At 41.0% G+C, this 24,029-nt stretch overlaps 1 protein-coding gene across 1 annotated transcript in view; it reads right to left on the bottom strand.

Annotated features, from left to right (window-relative positions):
- dnmbp (dynamin binding protein) overlaps positions 1 to 24,029 on the bottom strand; it is a 51,968-nt gene that overhangs the window by 3,571 nt on the left and 24,368 nt on the right. The window contains 9 exon segments of the mRNA XM_034107198.2: positions 32 to 367; positions 470 to 598; positions 1,074 to 1,178; positions 1,278 to 1,408; positions 1,506 to 1,705; positions 2,689 to 2,706; positions 4,004 to 4,151; positions 4,469 to 4,568; positions 4,671 to 4,879. Of these exon segments, the coding sequence (XP_033963089.1) occupies positions 32 to 367; positions 470 to 598; positions 1,074 to 1,178; positions 1,278 to 1,408; positions 1,506 to 1,705; positions 2,689 to 2,706; positions 4,004 to 4,151; positions 4,469 to 4,568; positions 4,671 to 4,879 (1,376 nt within the window).

Raw genomic sequence — 24,029 nt, 5'->3', positions numbered from 1 at the left:
CCTCAATACACTCATAATCAAAGTTACTCACAGCTTGTAGGAGGGGCTTCAGCTCTCCCAGCGTGGTCTTGGTGAAGTTCTTCTGTGAGTGAGCGAAGGCCCTCACGCAGCCGGTGAACAGATTCTCTGCTGCTCCGTGGAACTTGGGCAGCTCGTCCAGGAGTTGTGCGTTGAGCGCCTCGTAGTTGTTGCGCGCCGCCTGCAGCTCGTCCTGGACGCGGCGGTCCTTGAGGCGTTCGGCGCGCTCCTTGCAGTTGTCGTAGTCCAGCAGCTTGTCGAAGCGCTTCTGGATGAGCTTGTGCGGCCCGGCGAACATGAGGAGCAGCTGGGTGAGCGGGTTGATGACCAAGGCCTCTGTGCGCTCCTTCTGCAAGGGGAAAGGAGAGGAGAGGGTTGATGGAAGTCTTCAGAGTCATTCTCAATGCACTTCAATAGAAACTAGATGATAACAAACAGGAAGTGGACTTACAAATTGAGTGAACTGTTTGTCGCTGATGCAGCGGTGAGCTCTCTGGAATCTCTCCGGGTCGAGAATGCTGCGCTCTGTGTAGATGTCACAGAAACTGATGGCCGCCAAGACCTTCACAGACGCCGATTCCTGCACGCACCAACAACATATTCATAGATACACTCGGTGGAGTATGTGTGTAGTTCACTGGTCTCATTAACAATAGGGTTTTTAAGGATGGTTTTTATTTTTATGGAATCATATTATATGTTTTTATCTTCTGCACTGATGTAGAATGGGAGGAAAAGGCTTGTGTTTTTATGTATGCCAGTCCATAATATAAAAACAATAAACTAAATACTTTTTAGTTAAAAGGTCACAATAAAATACTGAGCTAATCAGCAAAATTAAGAATTATTACATGTATATATTCATTAAAAACAATGGGAATATGTTTGTTTTTCAGTAGTTGGTTTGAAAATAAATGTAGGATTTATCGTTGTTAAGAATAATTACATTTTGGAAGTACTTTAAGATGCAATTAAAACGACACGGATCAGCCACAGGAGATATTTCTAGTTGTGTCTTCTTGGGAGTTTATATCATAGTGATAACATGTTCGTACCCTTATATGTTGCAGGTACAAAGAAATATCTCTGATGAAAGACTTGATGAGTCTCTCCTGTAGCCTGAACTTCTTCTCTGCTTCATCAAACGCTTCATCTTTAATCTGTGAAAAAGACAGAAGAAAGAGATCAGCACGATTTCATTCACAAAAACCTGACAGTCTACACTTCGCTTGGGTTAAGAAATAAAAACAGGGATGTACCTGGGGGGAGATTCCTGTGAGGTGTTTGAGGTGGCTGCTGACTCGGTTGGATTTCTTGATAATGGAGTGCATGCTCAGCTTGGAGATCTTGTCGATGAACGTGTCCTCGTCGACTTTCCTGTATTTAACCACTGGGGGCAGCAGAGGGAAAATAGTTCAGACTCTGCACTGAAGAAACGATTTCCCAAATACAGACCAACCAGCAGGCTTTAAGGGATTTGTTGTTACCTAGGTCCTTCCTGCGTTTGTACTCGTTGATGTTCACATTGATCTCTTTGATGGCCTGCAGAGCCTCGGTCAGCAGGGGCCGGTCGTGGTGGCTCTCGGGTGTGGCCCCCAGCAGCTCCATCAGCAGCAGGGGGTAACGCATCACCCGCTGAACCGGCTTGATTAGGAAGGAGCCGAGGTTGATGTAGTTTGTTTTCCCCCTGAAAAAAGTGAGAGGGTTTGGTTGGAGGAAGAAATGATGATATGTGAAGAGAAGCTCACACACAGCCACTATCACCATCACAGCTATTCCATTATTTCCCCAGGTAACACACGTCTCTGTATCATGTGGCTGTATGATCCAATGATATGTAACCATCATCACATATTCATATATTCTGATGATGATCACACAGTTTTTGGGAGACATAAATGAAAAAAGAAGACACGAATAGAAAAAATATATCGATTTATTTAGTTTTAATGCAATCTTCTGGATATATAGTAACAAGGTCAATTGCATAATGCAGGTGTTCAAAGCCCAATTGTGATTGGATGTCTGCATGAGCGTCAAAGAAAATATACTGTTATTGTTAAAATAAGGTGTTAGAAACTGAGGTATGATTTGTGGAATCTTATCTGCCTATTTAGGGTAAACACATTTCCAAATTTAAACAGTAAAAACTGTCAACATTCACAGTTTTCACTTTGTCAAATGAGGTCACATGCAATATGACTTGTTTATGGTGTAAGAGTTAGAATTGTGGTTACCCTATTCTCCATAAAGAGAGCTTTGAGTTACAACATTTTCACAATAGAGAAATCCTATAATGGGTATTATATTTTAAATAATACTAACTAGATCAGTTAATGTTAATTGCTATTGCTTTTTTTGTCCAGAAGATGGCATTAGATTTCCCAGAATCAACGATTACCTTTCTTTTCCACGAATGAGACGGAATATGTCTCTTCCCAACAATTATATACAGTATTCACATGCACAAACAACAAATACATTGAATTCATCTTAGTCCAGAGAAGAAAATGAAATGCCAGCACACATGTTTTAGAGTCTTCCACAGCATCACAAACACACACACAACACACACAGAGGTCATTTCCCGGGGGTTAATGAGCAACAGGCATGCGGTCGAGATGATTCTCATTCTGTAAAATCATGACATCACTTGTTATGGACACTTACCACTCTCGATATATGGCCCTGTTGAAGTGAAGGTTGGAAAAAGATGACAAAAACAGGATTTATTAACCTATGATCTGATTAGAAAATGTCATTAATGCTTTATATTTCTATAAGTTAAATTCTAAGAACTCAAAGGAAGTATTTGCTTATGAAGGGACTTAATCCAGGACTTTACTTGGCAAGAAAACAGCCAGCTGCACCGTGGTTGTTATGGTTTTGTTTTGTGAATTCTCTTTTAAAACTGGACAGAGGCCCAGTGTGGCAGTAAAACTCTTCAAATTCTACTGGGCGGTAGATAGATGACCTTTAAAAGCTGAATAGGTTGCAGCAGACCCTCACTTTAGAAATACTATTACTTTCCTGAGGCTAGCAACAGTATAGTAAACCTACACAATGGGTATAAAAGCAGTACTTCAAAAGAAACTGATAACAAATTAATTTCAACAAAAGATTGTCAGTGTTTACAACACACAGCTGTACATTGGCCTTTTGTTAAGTGGGACTTCTTGGAAACAGTGCTCTTTTCTTAATCTTCCAGAGAACCAACCTGTGTTTATCTTCAAACCCTGATTGATGACTTACTTTTACAACATTATCAAGTGTCTGAGTCACAGATGTTGAAACTAAGTGAACAAGTGAAACCAGTTAGATCACATTCTTTGACTGCTCTACATTACTGAGAAATCACAGCGCTCCATCTTAGTGCACATATAGCATGCGTACGGTAGGAATATAGTAAAGGCATGTTTACTGAAAATGGGCAAATACAAAAATGTATTAAAGTTCAAAAGTGCATCTTCTGTTTAAAGATGTACTTGGACTGCACTCCCCTTTCATAACTAGCTTATGCATCACAGTTCAAAGTCTGATAAAAACCCCATCATAAATTGTTTCCATGAGAGTATCAGCCAACAGCAAACCTTACTGTGGCCTTACTACACAACAACCTTTTAATATATATATATATATATATATATATGTACTGACAACTGAAAATCTGAACGCCATAACTGTTTACAGAATCAACTTTAAAGTTTGTATTCTACAGAAAACCCTATTTAAAGTTAATTTCCCCCAAAAAAGTTAACTTACAGAATTCTACAAACAATAAATGATCGACAGACTTTTACAGTTAATGTTCAAAAACAACTTTATACTCGTATTAGTCGCTGCAACTCTTGCTTTGATTTCATGCTTTTAAAAACACACCATCATGCGAAAAAAGCGTTTTAAGTCAAACACACAAGTCAAGCTGAAACCTCAAACTAGTGAGAGATCCTTTTTGGACCTTTTTCCCCTCCTCTCAGTGACTCACCTCAGTCTCTCCAGACACTCCAACACGTGGCTCTGGATGTTTTCTTCTTTCTCGTAGCTCTCGAGCAGAGAGATGGCATCGTCGTGGTTCTGGCAGTAGATCTTGTACACTTCTTCAAGCTCAGATTTGAAGCCCAGAAATACATTTCCTAAGAGCCCAGGGTACAGAAACGTAAGGTCAGAGAGAATGGTGGTGGGGGATGTTTCTCACTAACACAGGTGATTAAAGCCAAACAGGCAACAAAGTTAGGTAAGTTGGTAAAGACAGAATCTGAACCTTTTTAAGGAAATACTCAAATTTGAATTTAATTGTGATATTTCCCCTAACTTTCTCAAATGGTAGCTATTTGCAAATGCTTTCAAACTCTTGTATATAACAGCACAGCTTGGGAAAGAAGTTACTTGACTCCTGGTTGGTGAAAAAGATGTCCAAAGGATGTGCATCTTTGAGAAACTGGCTTCTTACCGATAGAGTCTGTGTCCTGCAGTGTTTCATACAGGCGTTGTGACAGGTCGATCACAGAGCCGATGTTGCCAAAGAGCCCATCAAAGTCCACATTCTTCACCTTTAATAAATGCAGAAAGAAAGTTAAAAAAACACGGATAAAAGTTTCTTGGTTAGGTTTTGATGATGATGACATATTTTCTCCGCGTCTACATCTTCTAACCTGCTTCTTCTGCAGTGGCTCGATGATCTCCTCGACACACATCTGCAGGTCTTTGATGTAGTCCTTCTCCGTCTGCAGCAGCTCCTCGATGACCTTTGACCTCTTCTCCAGCATCCTCAGCTCGGGGTCCTCGGTGCCTGCGGCGGGGGAGGAGTCCAAGGTTTCAACGGAGTCCAGAAGTTTGGGTTGGGAGGACAGGAGTGTCATCTCTGGAGAAGAAGAAGACAGATTTAGTTGTATATGTGTTTCTTTTGTTGTTATTATTATTTATTTTATTTCAATGTTGTTGTTTGTGGTTAAGGTCCGTTTGTTTATTTTGTTTTTTATGGTTGACCCTGGTAGAATTGTCTCTTTTACTCCCTTTATTGTACATGTCTGTGTATGTATGCTTTCTGTGTTTGACAATGTCACAAATAAATCACATATTCAAAAAAAAGATTTAGTCCATCTAATAGTCCACTTCTCTTATAAAATGTTTAAGTAGATATTATGATTTTCCCTCATAAATGGATCAATTTAGGCTCATAATTTGCCATGAAATTGGCAAAACACAAAGCTCGATACAGCAAAAAAGAATGAAAAGCAAAGTCCGAAAAAGGGAAAGAAAAACAGTTCCCAGCCCATGTCTCCATTCATTGTATCCAACATTATCCAACATGATCCTGCACCCCCGCCCACCCACCCCGCCTTTTACTCTTCCTCTCCTTCGATAGCTTTTGATCAATGTCTCCGCTCTCACTCCCAGAGGCCCGATCTGTGGGGGTGCCCGGGGCCGGAGGGAGAGCCTGGTTCATGCACCGCTGCGCTTTATGAATGGACCCATAACTGGAGTGGGCTCAGGCTCTTTGTATGCGGCACAATGGCCAGTGACAGCAACTACAGAGGTACAGGCTCTCAGGGGCCGAGCAGACACTGAAGAGGAGGCAGCTAGAGGGGACTGAGGGAGCAGAGATAACAGCGCTGCACAGTGATGATACATGCCGTATACATATCTTCAGTCACCACATGTGCTCTCTGTATCTGTGATTACTCAGTGGGACATTAGGCACTTAGGTGAAAGGATATGTCTGGAGATATTAGATTATGGCCAAAAAAAATCCCATAAAAACTAAGCTGACAATGAATTATTGGTGCATCCAAAGCCCAAGCCTCTTTCTTTGTGCCATAGACTGGAATGTAATCAAAACAACTATAAAAATGCCACACTATTGAACTCACTGACACGTTCCTTCATTACCATACTAATTAGAGCATTAAACCTGTGGCAGTAAATCTAAATACGTCCAAGAAAAACTATTTTATTCTGCTGTTTAAGTCATTTTAGGTTAAAACAGTGCCTGGTTGTTTTTTGAAATGTTTACATGTTTTTTAAGACTTACAACTTCATGAGAAACAAATGGACTTGAGGCTGAGGAGGTCGTAAAGTATCATGAGATGGGCTAACACAATTTCAGTTTTGACTTCTCATGGATTTGTTGACAAAATATAGATTAAAACCATCCTTTCCTTTTACATTAACGGTGAAGTGCAGAGGAAAATAAATTGTGGCAGCAGAAACACCTACTGTAACCATCTTGTGTCAAGTAGCCTACCACTTTAATTCAGATAGGTTAGTGTGCTACTTATGGCGCGTTTCCACTGCAGCGGGTAGCTCGCTTTAAGCGTGCCGAGCCGTGCGGGGCCCGTTTTTGGTTACGTTTCCACTTGGCCTAGTTTTGACCCGGGGCTACTTTGTCACCTTTTTTCTGGACCGACTAAATCGTGGTTCTAGGGCCAGGAACAACCAGGCTGAGTATGCTAAACTAGAGAGAGAATCGCTGACAAGGGGGCTACAACTACAACAAGATGAACATATTTGACCGTGATTTAATTGTAATACACGTTTCAAAATGATGCCGAAGTAACAACATACTGATACCGGTTAGTAAAAACCATGAATTAATGCTTTGACAAGTCTGCAGACACGGCAGGCGAAAACCCCTTTTAAAATGCGTGTTTTCTAAATGTAGCTTGGCTAAGCTAACGTTATATATGCTCCGACCGTCCACACTCACAACAACGGCCTATACAGACATAAATAAACCAGCGACTGTATTCACCATGACACAGGCAGTCTTTGGTTTGTACTTGTTTAACTTTTGTCTAGTTTCTGAACAGATATGAGGAGCTGTGAGCTCTGAGTGCTAAGAGCTAACGGCTGTGTTGTTTTTCTGGGGCTCTCATTGAAGATGACGTCACGGCTACGCCTACACTGCGTTACTATAGTAACTGCCCCAGTTCCTAAACTGTAATGGAAGCGCAGCATTAAAGTGAGCCGGGCCTAATAAGGCCTAACCAAACCGAGCGAGGCCGACCGAGGCCTGCAGTGGAAACGCGCCATTAGAGGATCTGTGGAGTGTAAAAACAGCTGCAGTTCAAGGTTGTGTATATTTTAGATCGAGGCTCTGTTACGTCTCAGTAGGTCAAGATGTAGCATGCGATGTGTTAACAGACAAGGATGACCTCACTCTAGCTCCTAACAGAAGCTGTCAGAGGCTAATGAAGTTAACTCTGCTTACCCTAATGAACTTCAGAATGCTTGCATGCGAGACACCACCAACACACACAGACACGCCAGACTGCTGCAGTGTCATAGTCATGTTTAAATAAAATCAAGGCAATTACATCCTTTTATAAATGTAGTTTCTAAGTATGATTAATTACAGAACCATGCAAACTTCTCACGTAAAAACTTTCACCACTTTAATGCAATGTCTTTTTTTACGTTTTGATGCAAACAAAATATAAAATGTTGACCCAAATTTCTGTCTGATCCTCAGGCCACCTGCCTTTTGTCTGCCTCTCTCTTCACGTGACTCGGCTAAAGCTCGACTCAAAGGAGCTTTTCTCACTTTGCTCGCACCATTTATCCCGGCATCATCCGTCACTGCTGCTCCACCAATCGCCAACATTCCCCCACTGCTGAGAAAGTAGCTCACTAATGGGTTTTAAAAGTCACACAAGCAGCATCACAAAGACAGACTGAAAACAAAAGACTCAGAATTTAATTGGAATCAATTGGCTCATTCCCACGTTTGATCCACCACATACACAGCGTCCTATGCTCCACTTCACACAGCTAAATAGGAAGCTATTTCCATCATAACAACCAGTGGAAATGCAGGACCAGAATCTGACCCCATTTAATAAATGTCCATTTTACTTTTCTTTGTGGACTATTATAAAGAAAGCATGGGCATTGTGTACTTGTTGGCAAAACACACACATCAAGAGGCTAGAATATTTTACTGTACAATTCACTTCCTTTCCAATCTGATGTACAGCAGACATGCTATTCACTGGGTTGTGAGTGAGAAACGACGACATGTAAGGTGCCTACAGGGTGAGGTGTACCATTAAACTATCATCGTGTGGAACGGGATCTGCCCTTTTCACCCAGTCCGCAGCAACAGGAAACACCCACATAACAATCACTGAACATGTACTGAATCACAGTCTGTGACAAGATGCCAACAATCAGAGCCAAATCACTCACAGCAAATAACCACCTGCTGCTGAAAACTTAATTATAGGAGCAAGCCTTCAAATGATATAGATCTAGAAAACTAGGAGGTGCTCTATGAACTATCATTCACAATAATAATACGGAACAATCGTAACCAACTGTTGAGGATGTTATTCAAGTATCTAAAGTCAGAACATGGATGAGCGGAGTTGTTGCCAGCTGATTTTCCTCTCAATCAGGTATGATACAATACCACTTAATTTGTAACATCTCTTCTTTCAAGGTTCAAGGCTGTTATTAGTCATACGTACATAGCTACAGTGTAGTTATGACAATGAAAATCTTAGGTCACCGGCTCCTCCAACAGTGCAAAAAAGAAAAGATAGTGCTAGTGTTCACTAGTGTTAGCTGTGATCGGACTGTAAACACCTGTTGAATACCAAGTCAATATCTGCTATATGAGGACTAATAGAGGACCTACTCTATGTGATAGAAGGATAACTGCTAATAAATAATACATAAAGCTTTCAATCTTGTCCAAACAAGAAAACATTGGACAGCTTCAAGAAATAGATGTTTAAACGCTGGAGGGAAAATACACGTTTAAACTGCTCTGGGTGTGTATGTCATTTGCGGGATCAGTATGTGCTGTAGCATACAATAAGCCTTGGGTATGTTTAAACACACATACTGTCGAAGTAGTTTGTTTACTGTATAATCGACTCTTTATGCAGACTTCCAGACAAGGGGAACCAGGATCCTGGCTCTGCGGGGGGTGAGGGGTTGTCTGTGCAGAAAGCCAGCTGTAATTGCATTCAAGCGCTGACCTGGTTACACATATTAAAGAGTTTGGAAACATTTAACAAAGACACTGCTTATGTGATATGGGGACATATATGGGGTTATGGGCTAATGCATGCAGAGGAACTGTACTCATTTGAATGTCATCAAACATGTCTCCCTATCCAACTGTTATATAAACGGGACTCAAATCCATTGAGGCTGCTTATGAGGTTCTGATGTTAATAGTCAAACAATATCTAGGCAATATCTATTTTCTTACACTGTCAAATGTTGCCTAAGATTTTAAGTGACTGCAATGAAAAGGCATCAACAGGTTGATTCAATATTATATAGAGCAGCAAACTTGAACACTTCAAAGGAAACAGACTATTTTAACATAGTGTCAAGTTGGAATCAGCTGATTGCCTTATGAATCATATTCAACACTAAGCTTGTAGATTAAACACACAGCACTGGACGTCTGGGAAAGTCACAGTAGGGAGTGTGCTTAAAAGTGATATAAAATGACGTGATAACTTTTCTCACTACCCCACACCTTCAATCTATGTGTGACTGCAGCCTCAGTCACGACTGATAAGATTATCAAAGGACATCAAGAATTTAACAAAAGATAAAGTAGATATCAAGTGGCACAAACAGAGGACAGCTCAGTCAGAATGAATGGCTTCAAGTTTCCCAAAGATAAGTGCGACTGTGACTAAAGTGCCGTTTCTTCAGTATTCCTACTATGACAAGCATTGCCGTTTGTTTTCTGAAGCAAAGGAGCCCTTGTTCACATTTTGCCCACTTAAATGCATGCAATGCTGCTTAGAATATTTAAAGACCACTTAGGATTAGTTAAAAATCTTGGATCAAAGAATGGCCTCAAATTAAACGTTACAGTCCTTTATCAATGCGGTTCTAAATGAATATTAACATTTTGAAAAAAAATATTTCAAATGTCCCCTTAATTGTTTCCTTGAAAACACAAAACAAACACAACGAAATATATTTATAATTATTGTCACTGTATTAATTGCTTTTTATTTTCAGTTTTCCGCACAAGTAATCCAATGCACTTGTACACTTGCACCTGAGAAAATAGCAAGTCAAAGTCCTGAATATTCTCTTTAAAATCCACTGATGCATTCTCTCCATATTTTCACTGCCTTGGACAAACACAGAAAACAGAAGATGAAGAGGCTTCACCCACCTGCTGCTCACAACTTTCTTCAAGCCACTTCAGAAAGCACATCCCCCCCCCCACATACACACAAACAGGGGTTCAAACAACGCCACCCATTCTACGATAGTCCATTGTCAATCTGAAGTCCAGCTCCTGAGCCCGTAGAGGAGTGCACATCCCGCTGCAAAAGCTCCATTCCAGACCTCCAATTACCATGAGAATGTATGGGACCCCACCATCATTAAACACACACAGCCTCTCACACACACACACTCACACAGAGACACACGGACAACAGGGAGGACGACCACTCGGGCAGACAATAAAACCTGGAGCTGGACTATCGCTGCTTGTTGCTTCAAATGAGATAAGAAATTGTTTATAAAATGCCCAAGTGTTGCAAAATGTTTAAAGATTTTTTTTGGAGCTGCCATCAGACATGATTTACTTAATTTCCCTCCAAGGCAGCTCTTTCTTTTCTTTTACGCATTGCAGGAGAATACTGTGCATCAGCAACAACTACAATAATGGGTAAAATATTGTAAAAAAAATCACTATCTTTGACCAAATTAACACACCACATATTCAAACTCTGCTGAAAACCATGATGTAGTGTTAAGTATGACACAATATACGTTTATAAGATGCTGTACACGTGCTACATTAGCCCATTATCTAAGCCTCTTTCAAAGTGACATTGCTTTATCTGTCATGTGGTCAGCTATTTGTGTACCTGTTTATTTCTCTCCTTGCATTGACTTCTATATATTTAAAATATGAACTTTTGGTGGTTGAAATTCTGAGAATCTGGCCAACTTTTCCTCGATTTTTAATGGTGCTTTTTGATAAAACACATGATTTCTGAGTTGTTAACACTGCATGGACTCTCATTTGGCTTCTGTACCATTTTTATTTGGGTTAAGCTGAGAAGGAAGGGTCCAGTTAAGTCCGAATCCAGTTATGTGATAAATCTGTTTCATGTTTCACAGTCTACCGAAACCTGACCAGGCTCCTCCTCTGACAGGCTGAATTCTATCAAAATTAAGATTCATACACATAATCTACCACTAAATCCACCCAAGTTGTGTTGCACTTAAGGGTATTTTTTAAACAATTAAATAATATAGTCGACAACATGATCAAAGTACACTCAAGAATATTATTTATTTTAAAGAAGTGACTTAAGTAAGTTGCACAACTGTCTAGTTTTCTAACAATCCCTTTCTGAATGCATGCTCTGTGGGCAGCGTGCTTCACTAATACTTGTGCAAAGTCAAAAAGTTTGGCTCTGCGCAGTGCCCTCTAAGGTCAGACACAATCAGGGCTGTGTGTGCACTGCTCCAAAGTGCACAGCAGAATGAACAGTCGCCATGGCAACACAAATAGCGGGGGCCCTCCTCATATCAAGCCAAGTTTTGGAGAGCAGGGAGTGGCTTTGCTGAAATGATCGCATGGGAAACTCTGCGTGAGTGTGTTGGGACATGTGAATAAATGCATATAAGCTCCAAGCCACAGCAACAGTATTTACCTGACAACCTGCAAGCCACGACTTGTGATTAATACTGGATGTATTAAATAAATCCATCACGCTGATTACTGAAAGCCACGTCAACAGAGGAAGAGTAAACATTAGCAAACTGTTAAAGTGCCTAAACACTTTAACATTGTGTTACAGACTGCACTTATCTAATCTCAGTGAAAAAACAAACAACCAGCTCACTTTTATCATCCTTTTGTGCATATGTGTGCCACCAGCTGTTGCACCAGGTAAGTTTATTCAGGGACATACCATCCACTTTATCTCTTTTTAGGGTCAAATGTCAAAAGGTCACATTCCTGCTCCTGGCAGAATATCACAGCAACCTTTATGTGCCATTGTTGGGAATTCCTTGTAATTACAGCCCTCTATTCATCCATTATAAAAGCAGGCTGTGTGTTGATACATGGAGCATTCACATTGTGATTTTCTTAATCCTGTGTTAAGTGTCCACTATCAGACACCAAAGGATACAACTCGTCTTGTTTCCAGGTGGCTACAGTCTAATTAACGCAATGGATATATTAGCGCTTATATTGCTGCTTGGGAAATGGGACCAATACTGTGATCTATGGCTTAGATTTTCCCATTTCATCCCCTTTCTGTGATGAATAATGTCCAATCACTTCAAGAGACCATCAGTTTTGCATATGTGCCGAGGGACATTTAAGAGGAATCAAAGCCATGAAGTGAGGGACCTATTCAACCAAAAAGCTGAACTGTCTTCAAGTTAATGGAAAAGCAGAGGACAATGTGTCTATTGAGTCCCACAGGTGGTTGGTGAAAAACAATAGTGCAACAACGAACATAGTTGAACTTACTTCCAATATTATACGGTCTTTTGCATATTCTGATGGCTATTGCCTAAGAGAGTATAGAGAGGTGAAGTCCCTCCCTTTCCGGGGGACCTCCATGGGACCTTATTTCAGAAAAAGTATGTATTGAAGTCAATGGGGAGAGAAAGATTATCTACAGATACCATTTGAATTGTGCCACGAATTACACATATGATGTTTGTCAATTTAAAAGATAATTTTGTCGTAAAACTGTGAAGTAACACTTTTTTGTGTGAAACCGCTCAATGAACTACATCTCCTGTCTCGCACCACACACCTAGACGGCCGTCTTGTTGGCACATTTCACTCCTTTCTTTCAGAGTGAGGCGAAAAGTATTAAAAGAAGTGAAAATCACTCCAAGTCGGGGCATGTTGAGAGCTGTACACACACAAAAGGGAGTTAGTCGGTTCCTTAAGAGCCAGCATGCGGGACCGGGATTCTGAGATTTGTAGTCTTTCTAGATGCGTATTTTTCATAGTCTTATATTTCAACAGTTTTACGACAAACTGTGACTTTTTTGACATGGAAATTATTTTTTAATATTGACAAACATCATATGTGTAATTCGTGGCACAATTCAAACGGGATCGAAAGATAATATTTCTCTCCCCATTGACTTCAATACATACTTTTTCCGAAATAAGGTCCCATGGGTCGGAAGTAGATGGGCGGGACTTCGCCTCTCTATTGCCTTTACTGCCTGTGTGGGAACATGTTTGTTCCCTGAGTACAACCTGAGTGTGAGAAACTGCCTTGAGACTCTTGATGACAGAACTTGCAGTATTATATCTGTTGCTACTTGTAGGACAAGTACAAACAAAGGTCTGCTTGGTAACTTCTTGAGTTTTCCCGTAAGTCAACAAGAAAATCAGTTGAAGTGTTCTGGGCACTGCTCTCTTAATTTCTAAATATATTCCTTAAAAACAAGCCAAATTTAAGGTATTATTGCAATAGACAGACAGTAAGCTTCCTAATATAATCACCCTGTTAAAACAGCAAGTGCAAAGGCAAAAAGTATTACTATAATATTATGTTTATTTGCTCTGAAGTACTTAAATATGCAACAATCTGAAATTTAAAATGAACACCTGATCATCAAGCTTGCTATTTCTCTTAAAATGTAAACTTGATCTAATAACTGACCTCATAAAATCCCATTAAAATTCAAATAATTCACATAAACTGATGCTGTAAATGTAAATCTAGAGGAATAACTGCATTGACATGACAGCAAGTGGCTCTGTTCACAGAGCCAGTGAATGGGGATTGACACCCTTATTACTGACAATAATAAGTCTTTACCACTAAGGACAGTCAAATAATCTCTGCATGTATGAACATATAAATACATTATTCTCCAATATAATGTTATAATAGCCAAGATCAACACCAGTAACCACTAGGACAGTAAGTACACACCAGATATAACTAATGCAACCACAAATTAACATTCAAACAACCAAAGTTTGTAAGACTCATACTGACAAAAGTGCAGAGTGTCGAATGAAATGAGTGACAACCATGTCAATTTCAGGCATTATCAAGAGTAAATAGTCCTGATGGGAAAGTCCAAAGGGTCAAATATCTATTTTCTTTTCCCACACTTCTATCTGAAAAAAGTACAGATCACATCAGTGTTTTTTACTGATGCAGGTACCAGTAGCATCCTCTAACCAGGAATGACCTGTTGAGGAGTTTTTAACACTGATGTGCTACAGTCACTTTGTATGTATAACTTATAATTGTACAGTTAGTATGGAGTGTATAAAAGCACAGTTATCAGAAATGATCTGAAGACTAAGACTATTAGCTACATTATTTTTGGCTAACTGCCTTCTTTGTTGGCCAGCTGTAAGATAAGATGTCTTTAGAGCAATGTTGTTGAACGATTTGAGGTCCTGTCTTAACTCTTAACTCCCCCACCCAATAACCCGTAACACTTCCCAGCAATAGCAGCTACTCAAGGATTATCGAGCATACGCTGGCAGATCATAACCGGATGACAACTCATTACTCACACACAAATGCTCAAACACTGTCCAAGTTTTAAAGTTTAAGATTAAAACCATAAACAGACATTCAGTTTGCACCCACAAAGACACATTTTAAAGTGTTTCATTTTAAACGATAAATAGGAAGAACGGTAAATCATCTATTCCAGCAAAAAACTAACTCTGTTGCTGCAGAATGCCAGCTAATACCAGCAGCACATGCATACAAACCCCCCACAAATGAAGTTCATAACACGAATGATAAGTACTAATAGGTAAACGTACGTCAGCTGTATCATTGATTAGCAGTCATTCTTATCTAGTCCTTATTGATTTTTCACAGAGGTCAAAACAAAGGCCGTTAAACAAGCTTAAGGCCCATCACTAAAAGCCTCCGCCATCGTCTCACTGTAACTGAATCACAGCGTAAGTCCAATAAGCGCTGCAACAAGACGGCCTAATGTTTTTAGCCATTACTCGGGCAAACCCCTGACCGAGCTGAAACAGTTTAACGAGATTAAGGGATGACAAGACACTGAAGAAGCAGGCGTGCATGTGTGTGTTTTTAAAAATGGCGTCATCTCTCAATAAGCCTCCCAGTGTCTCACTAGCTCATCCACACATTGTCTGGTCTTGAAGTGTAGGAGTCAAGTCAGTGCCGGCCACCGCCAGGCACCAGACAGACCCCCACCATCCACACAGCATGCTGACGCTAGGGATTAATACTCGGACTCCCGAAAAGAGTAGTGGGGGGCGATGTGCACTGTGTGTGTGTGGGGTCGTGCATGTGTGTGTGTATCTAGGTAACTGGGGGAGGGGTCGTGGGGCGCCACCTGCTTCCTTTTAGAGACAATAAGCGAGTCAGAAGTGTGCTATCTCTTTCTTCGATTCTTGATGAAACATACTTAAAGACAAACACACAAGCACTCATACTTTCAACTGTAGTATCAGTTTGTTTTTGTGTTTCCAGACATCTTCACTCCTGAGCCTTTCTCAGTGTTAACAGGTGATAACATCATTACCCCCGGGCAAGGTATTTAACCTCAACACTGTAAGGGCAGACCAGCTGAAATGTGTACATAACATTGACAGCTATTAATTGCCTAGTATATATTCCAAGACTTGTTTACTTACACTTTATTATATACTCTAAAGTTCCCCTTAAAGTATTAAAATGTTGAAAAATGTGTTCCTAATAGAAATTGAGCTCTGGTATTCAATTAGCCCTAATTTGGAATGTTTCCATTTGATATCCCGCCCTATATAGGTTTCTCTATTTCCAATTCATAGCAGCTCACAAAGTTGGTTTAAAAGTTTGGGTAAAGAAACAAACCTAAGTGGACGGCCTGCTTTACTTTGCAAATTAATGGAAACTTCTAACATTTAGGCTGAAATGTATAGTAAATAAAGATATGGTTTGTATAGACAAGATACTTGAAATGATCTCAAAGCCAGAACCATTTCCCTAAAAAAAAATATGATATTGCTTTTTAAAGTTAGTTGGTATTTTCTGTCAGTGAAAGACCTTTCAGTCATGCAAGAACTGAACTGACTTGTTACAGGTGCACATAGAATCAATGAGGCAGAATAGCAGCAAACAGGAGAGGCAAGGAGAATGAGTGAAACAACAAAAACCCACCAAACCTGTTCATCAGGTTCAGACATCTACAAATACCTGACAGCGCACTTTCCTGTGAGATAGGTCGGTCACACACACACACACACACACACACACACACACACACACACACACACACACACACACACACACACACACACACACACACACACACACACACACACACACACACACACACACACACACACACACACACACACACACACACACACACACACACACACACACACACACACACACACACACACACACACACACACACACACACACACACACACACACACACACACACACACACACACACACACACACACACACACACACACACACACACACACACACACACACACACACACACACACACACACACACACACACACACACACACACAGGAAGTGAGTCTGGCTAGTCAGCACTTTGAAGCCCCCAGCATTGATTAGAAGAGCACCTCTGGAGGTCACCAATGATAGTCAACCTCTCAACCCTGTTTTATCTACTTGGGTTGCAAATTACAATATCCCTTGCAAACCATGTGCCCTTTTCTGTTTTGTAAGGTATGGTTAGCACTGTAGAGTTGTAGCTGAGCATACTGTACCACCTCATAAGTAACTCACGCTGTGCAAATACAGCCAGTTGAATACATTCACTCACTTGACATTTTCCTTGTGTTTACCTTTGTTTTGTTTCCTGGTTGTGGCAAACTGGGACTGCCTTAGGGAGCTTGGAGCTGTCTTCCTGTAGAAGCTGTTACGATCAAGGGAGCCCACATAAACAGGCTTACGACCCCGTTTTGTACCAACGCTTCCAGCACTCGACTCGTATCCTTTTTCCCGATCATCACTGCGACGATATATTTCAGGATCTTCAAAAGAGTGTATTTCCCTGAGTTCCAACTTCTTGTTCTGCTGCTCCACCCATTCCTCGCAGTGTGTCTTGGTCTCTTTTTTAGGGTATTCCTCACATTTTGAATCATCGGATACTGAGCGTACATCCCTAAATCTGTCTCTGGGCTTGGACTGGGGACGATCTCCATCTCTGGATTTGTAACGGTCTTCATCCTCACGATCGTACTGGTCCGCAGTCCTAGGCTCATAGGGGTCCCTTGTTTTGTAGTGGTCTCTCCTTCTATCGTCATAGTGCTCATCTCTCCTGTCACCCCCTGGATCTTTGTACCTGTCATATTGGTCCCTCTCTTTATAACCACAGTGTTGGTCCAGCTCAGAGTCATACTGACCCCTTTCTTTACTGGGGTAGGTTTCGTCACCCCTTCTGCTGTAGTTATCCCTGGTTTTGTAGATATTTTCTCTGCGGTCATATCGTTCATCTGCATAGTAGGGGTCCTTACTTTTTCGCTCATCATAGTAACGGCCCTCGTTACTACACTGATAGTATTCCTTATCTCTATAGCGATCCTTCTCTTTAGAGTCATCATACTCTCTATCATTGTCATAGTACTGATCAACCTCTCTGTATTTGTCTCTGCGAGCACAAGTGTCTTTACGGCCATAGTGGTCTTCATACTCACTGTTGTAACGGTCATGTTCTCTGAGTTCAGGTTTACTGTTTTTCCTGCTGTCAGGATATTGCTGCTCTCTGTCGTCACAGCGCTCATTGTATTTCCTGTCATAATGATCCCTGTGGTTGTAATTGTCCTTGCGATCGTACTCCTCCAAGTCTCTGGGATTCCTATGCTCATAACGGTCATTTTCTCTCACCCGGTCGTCCCTTCTTCTTCTGTCCTCTTCCAAATTACCATACCCTTCTTTAGTTCTTAAGTCATTATTGTCTTTTTCTTGAGGCACTCTGCTATAGTCCTGGTGGCTGTAATCCTCAGGGCCCTGGTAAAAACAATGTTTGCCTTTCCTTTCAGATACCCTCACATTGAGGTGGCCATCCTCTGACCCAGGGTGGTAGTAAACATCCTGGCCTTGAGGCCTCTTTTCTTGGAAAACTGCTTGTGGCCGGTCATCATACACCTGATTGGGTTGGCAGACGTTTCCCAGTCTAATTTGGGCTTGGTTATCCCATTGTGTTGGCCATGAAGCTGGCATATGCCCTGGAGGCGGCCCTGGGCCCACAGGCACCATCATGCCGCCATGTACTGCCATAGGGAAGCCTGGAGCTGGAAGTGAGTCACCCGGTCTGGGTAACATAACTGGTCCCTGTGGCTGTCCGTGAGGAACTACTCCATACGCAGGATATCCAACCGGTTGCTGCTGCATCTGCACTTGGTGTAGTTGTTGTAGATGTTGCAGATGGGCTATCCTCTCCCTCTCTCTGGCCCATCCAGCATCCCCCAGCTCCTCCACACTCATCCCTCTCCTTACCGGGGGACCGGCTGCATAGTTCCAATCCACTGGACAAAACATGGCTTGGTTGCCATAAACCACCGGGCTCTTCATGGTTCTTGCTGTTTAAATCAGCCTACCTGGTTTCCTGTTAACGTGGCTTATTCCGTCTTTCCAAAGTCCTGCATTCCATAACAAAGTACTCCACCTGTCAGGCATATTGTCTGCTACTCTCCCACTTGTTTTCTCTGTCTCCTCTCCGATGCCTCAGCAGGACTGCCCGGTCTAAGCACCTCCCAGCCCTCTGTGAAACCAAATAGTTCCCTCCCCGCAGCTATCTCAGCAAATCGTGGGAGGAGAGGGGGGAAAGGGTTATTGAAGGAGGGGCCTCCTTAGGTTAATGATTGAGTAGAGTCACATGAGTGGAGGATTAGCCCGACAGCCCCACCCATTGTTTCAATTGGCCAGTACTTCTGTTTGCAGGAAAACAATCTGCCCGTGGACTTTCTTTAAAAGAAAGATTTAGTCTAACTTCACAGTCTGCCTTCGAGGGGCTACTGACTGTGGAACCTATTTTTTGTTCACTGCCCTGAACAATCCTGCATCCTTCCTTGTATCCTGTTTTCTTTGTTTTTCATTTCCTGCAGGTTTTTCCTCTGTCACCAGACATCAATGCAACCTGTGCTGACAAAAGCAAATATTTCCTATTTGAGTTTACAACCAGCTCTCACTTATATATTCTTACTTTTCACAATGTTTGAAAGGCAATTTGTGATATTTGTGGGTAACTGACCTCAGTCTGTCAGTTCGACTTTGCCCTACATTTCAAGGAGGAGCAAACACATGAAGAGGTCCGTGTGATTTAGTTTAAACCAGTTTCCTTTGAAGTAATGATTAAAAGTGTGAAGTTGAAAACAAGTTTAGTGGAAAGATAAAGTATAGTTATTATGTTGAGAGTACACAGACTTAATAGGCCAGAGCAGCTACTGAAAGAAATTGCTGCTGGTGTGTACAATGAACTATTGTCGACGACTGTCCTCACTCTCAGTAGAGACACAATCTTTTAGTGTGAGAAAAAACTGAGGCCTATTCATAAAGCTGGAGTATAATATATCCCTCCCCCTCTTTAACTCTAAACAAAAAAGAGGCAGGAACAAAAAAAGACAGGTTTAAAGGGCTTGCATGTACACTCATGTGCACGTGATACACACAGAGACACACATGGGGGATAGTGTCAGTTTACCATCAATTCAAAGGATTTAAAATCGTATTAGTAGCTGGAGCTTATTTGTTATTTAAATCCCAAAGTTGTATTCCCCCAGGATTTATATTCTAAATTCCTGGTAGGATTAAACTTGGCCCAGCGAAGCTAAACGTTCTCACAAATCAGGAAATCAAATATTTAGGGAAGGAAAACAACAGGGAAATCAGAAACATACTTTGCAATAAAAATGCTTTGCCAACATTTTATTCCAAAATAAAAGAAGAGCTTAAAAAAATAAAATGGACTCACATTAAGACACAAAAGCCCTATGTATACACTACAAAAATATCCTCTTATTGTATCTTAGATCTTTATCGTACATGTTTATCAAATGGAAAGTAAAAAAACCTGCAAGTCATCGTGTTTGATTAATTCAAATTAGTTAATAACAAAAATTGTGCATGAGGAAAAACTAATATTCAACTCAGATAAACAGTTTCGCAAGATAAGGCTGTCCTACTTGGACATTGTTCTGTTCTTATGTAAGACTGTTTAATTATCAGTGTTCAACATCTCAGCTTTCAGTAGCAGAACACGACCGAAACTGTGTGTTTGTGTATGTGTGTCAACAGTAGGAATGTCAAATACAACATTCCTGTCCATGTCTGTGTAAGCGTATGTAAATGAAGCCGCCCGGGGATTGATCGATATTCACAAATCTAGAAAAAGTGGTGTCATTTCCAGGAATACGGTCAGATATCAGACTCTCCCAGTTTGTGTGGCTGACTGAGGGAAACCTGAAGCTGCAACCGATCCTCAAACAGTGTTCAATAGATCGGCTGTGGTGTCATGGAGGCTGATGGAGGCGTTCTAATAGTGGGTTTAAAGAATCAAGCGAGGCTCAAGGTCAAAGAGCTTAAACAAGAAAAGAGGAAACACAAAGAAATGGCAGAAATGGCAGAGAAAGAGAACATGCACTAATGTGTGAGAAAAATAGTGAATAGCTGGTTTCCATGCAACAATTTGTTCCACTGTTCTGATTATCTTATAAAAGTTTACTTTCCTTGACTTATATTATGCATATGGTGTGGTCTTTATATTTTGGAACTATTCCTTATATATGATTTATACAAATTGTCATAGTTCCTTACAGTATTGCTATATATTCAAATGTAACCGCTGTCTCATGATACGGATTGTACTGCCATATTTTTGACATACAAAATCACAACAGTCCACAACAGATAGTAAAATTGAGAACAATCCTATCAATCATACTCTGTGAGCATATGGTTGATACTTTCTGTTTCTGCAGTATGACACTCTTTCTCAGATTCTATGAGGACTTTGAACTGGCCTCTGCAGAGTTAGGTGCGGGCCGAGAATTCTTCCCTGCCTTGTAACAATAAGCTGCCATTGTCTTTTAAACGTCACACTCAGGAACACACCCTGAAAAAAACACTCACTCCTTGGTGAGTGTGTGTGTGTGTGTGTGTGTGTGTGTGTGCATGCATGCGTGCGTGTGTGTGTGTGTGTGTGTGTGTGTGTGTGTGTGTGTGTGTGTGTGTGTGTGTGTGTGTGTGTGTGTGTGTGTGTGTGTGGATGAATAGCAGGAGGATGACAAACACATTTTTTTGCAACAAAGTTCCTGAGACTATGGTTGATATGTACATACCTTCCTGTTGGCTTTAAAAGGGAAAACAAAGGAAACATAATATCCTATTAAAAAAAGCCAACTAAAAGCTTTTGTGTCCGAGTAATGTGTCGATATGTATGTATATGTGTGCTTGGCTGTTTTTTCCGTGCTGTATCATAACTCTCACACATCAAGTCACCATCTCAGTTTGTTTTTTATGACTATGAAAGTAGGGTGTGGGAATTCCTGTAACGTGATAGGTGAAGTGAGACAAAGTGGTCGAATGGCCTTTAGAGGCACCTGTAGCCACGGAGATGAGTTCCTGCCCGCAGGCTGATACCTATCATTCACAGACGTTAAGATCATCCATGGATCAACTGATCATTAGTGTTTTGATATATTGACAAACATGATGAGTGGAAAAGTGTGAATAGAGTGGTAACATCCGGGATTAAATATATTACATTAGCAAGATGAGTTTAGAATAGGTGAGCAAAAGCTGAGTCTAACAATCCGTTTTTGATAGCCAATTATTGAGAGGCATTCAATTAGAAGGAATTCAATAAGAATGAAATACTGAAACTATGATAACACTTGAAAATGAGAAACATTACCATTACAATGACACTTGCTTGTTAGCAGTGATTAGACTGAAAGCTTCTAAATGAACGAGGACATTTGAATGTGTGTGTGTCAGTTAGAAATAATGAGCTCTGTGCTGTTAATGCCACTTCATCCAATGTAAAGCAACGTTATCATACAAATTGAAGAGACAGTTGAGATAATATCATGAGTGTTCCTGCTTTGGTTCATTCAGCAAACCAAATATCTTAAAATCAAGTTCAAAATAATAATGTTACAATCCAGTAAAGTTCCGGAAACAATTGTCAGTGCTAAATCATTTGCAACAGTGCCCGCATTGTCCATTCTTGCTAATGTGGGTCACATTAGCAAGAAAAAGCAGATGTCACTGGATTAATTAGATTTTAATTTAACACAAATTGTCAAACAAGAAACAGTCTTTACAAAAGCAAAACAAGCAACTCACATGCCTGACCAATCAGAGCAGAGCAAAAATATCTCAGTTATGTTAAAGTGAACGCTTCCATGGTTCAAAGAGTAGAATGGCAAGTAGAATGGCAATCATCTAACAGTGAATATCCTCATGACAAGTTGAGGGAATTTCTCATGTTGTCCCTATTTTTTAACCAATGTACTTGTTATATCCCTAACCAGCTAAAAACGGTGACATTTGAATGACTCCCTCAAAGGAAGTGTTATCCATGAGTAAAGAGTCAATTAAAAACTGGCTCATCAACTACTCTCATTGCCCCTAAGCAAGACTCTAAAACCCCCAAGAACTGCCTGAGTGAGTAGAGAACTACTGCTGTAGCAAGCAGTGGGTATGGGTAAAAGTGATGTTAAAAAACAGCAGCAATGTTCTGTCCACACACTGACTGATAAACACCATCTGTGGTTCTCTCCTACCTGCCACTCTGTTGGACCTGGCCTCCCGAGCGAGTCCGAACAGTGTGGAGAATTGTGCCACGGGCCACCTGACCGCAAGCCTCACCCACAGCTTGGGTCTCGCTCCAGAGCGGGCCATGGTCTGTCTGTCTGTCACCAATACTTAAAAAAATCCCCAAAAAACAACACCCAATGTATTCCCTCTCCTCACTCCTATTGGAGAACAGATGACGGAATAAAACGATGAAAGGTGCAGCGTGAGGAAACGGTGAGGAAGGTGAAGGACGTGGGACATTTGGATAGAGATAGAAGGACTTTAAGAAAGAGAGGCAGAGGCCCACGTGCACTGCCTAGTGCCTACCCTCTCACTATGTGCAGGAATGCACCTCGTACCTATGTGAAAATTGTCAGTCAGAACTGTGCACCCAGTACGAGATGCCAACACAAACCGAGCCAATTAGCTTTGGCTCGACAACTGTTGTTGTTCAAGCCATTAACTATTAATACTTAAAAAGTCATTTAAACTCAAACAGTAACTGACAAAGCTAACCTAAGATTTATACACATTTCCTGGAACCTTGCAGCATCAAACTGATTCTTCCACATTCACAATACTTTTATAAATGAATATTGTAGTTCCCAAACACACACATTTATCTGCACACACACACACACACACACACACACACACACACACACACACACACACACACACACACACACACACACACACACACACACACACACACACACACACACACACACACTCACAGTTATGATAACCCTTTATTTAAATACACAATACTCTTTCCGCCGGTCCTTACGGAGAGTAAGCTTGTTTGAGTTTACAGTGGAATTTAAATAGTGTGTGTGTGTGTGTGTGTGTGTGTGTGTGTGTGTGTGTGTGTGTGTGTGTGTGTGTGTGTGTGTGTGTGTGTGTGTGTGTGTGTGTGTGTGTGTGTGTGTGTGTGTGTGTGTGTGTTTTCCCAGGTAAAACAGGAAATCTGGTAAGCACTGATGGCTCACTTTTAGATTCCTGCTATATTACATGTTGTCCTCAGTGACTGTGTATTTCTAACCTGTGGGCAAAAGGGCCTCAGACTTGAACTATGACATCAAGCAAAAATAAATTCTACTTGATTTGGCTTCCAGTTTTCCACCCTTTCACATACAGAAGCTCACCGACTAACAAAGCAAAACATCTACTTCTTAACATCTTATATTGATGGTATTTATCAGCTGCTCAATGTCAGTAGCTGAACCCACTAATGATAGTTAAAGGATAT

This window comes from Pseudochaenichthys georgianus, chromosome 19 (genome assembly GCF_902827115.2).
Source record: "Pseudochaenichthys georgianus chromosome 19, fPseGeo1.2, whole genome shotgun sequence".
NCBI lineage: Eukaryota > Metazoa > Chordata > Actinopteri > Perciformes > Channichthyidae > Pseudochaenichthys > Pseudochaenichthys georgianus.
Note: the sequence above shows the minus strand (reverse complement) of the source record. Positions and strands in the feature narration are given on the sequence as shown.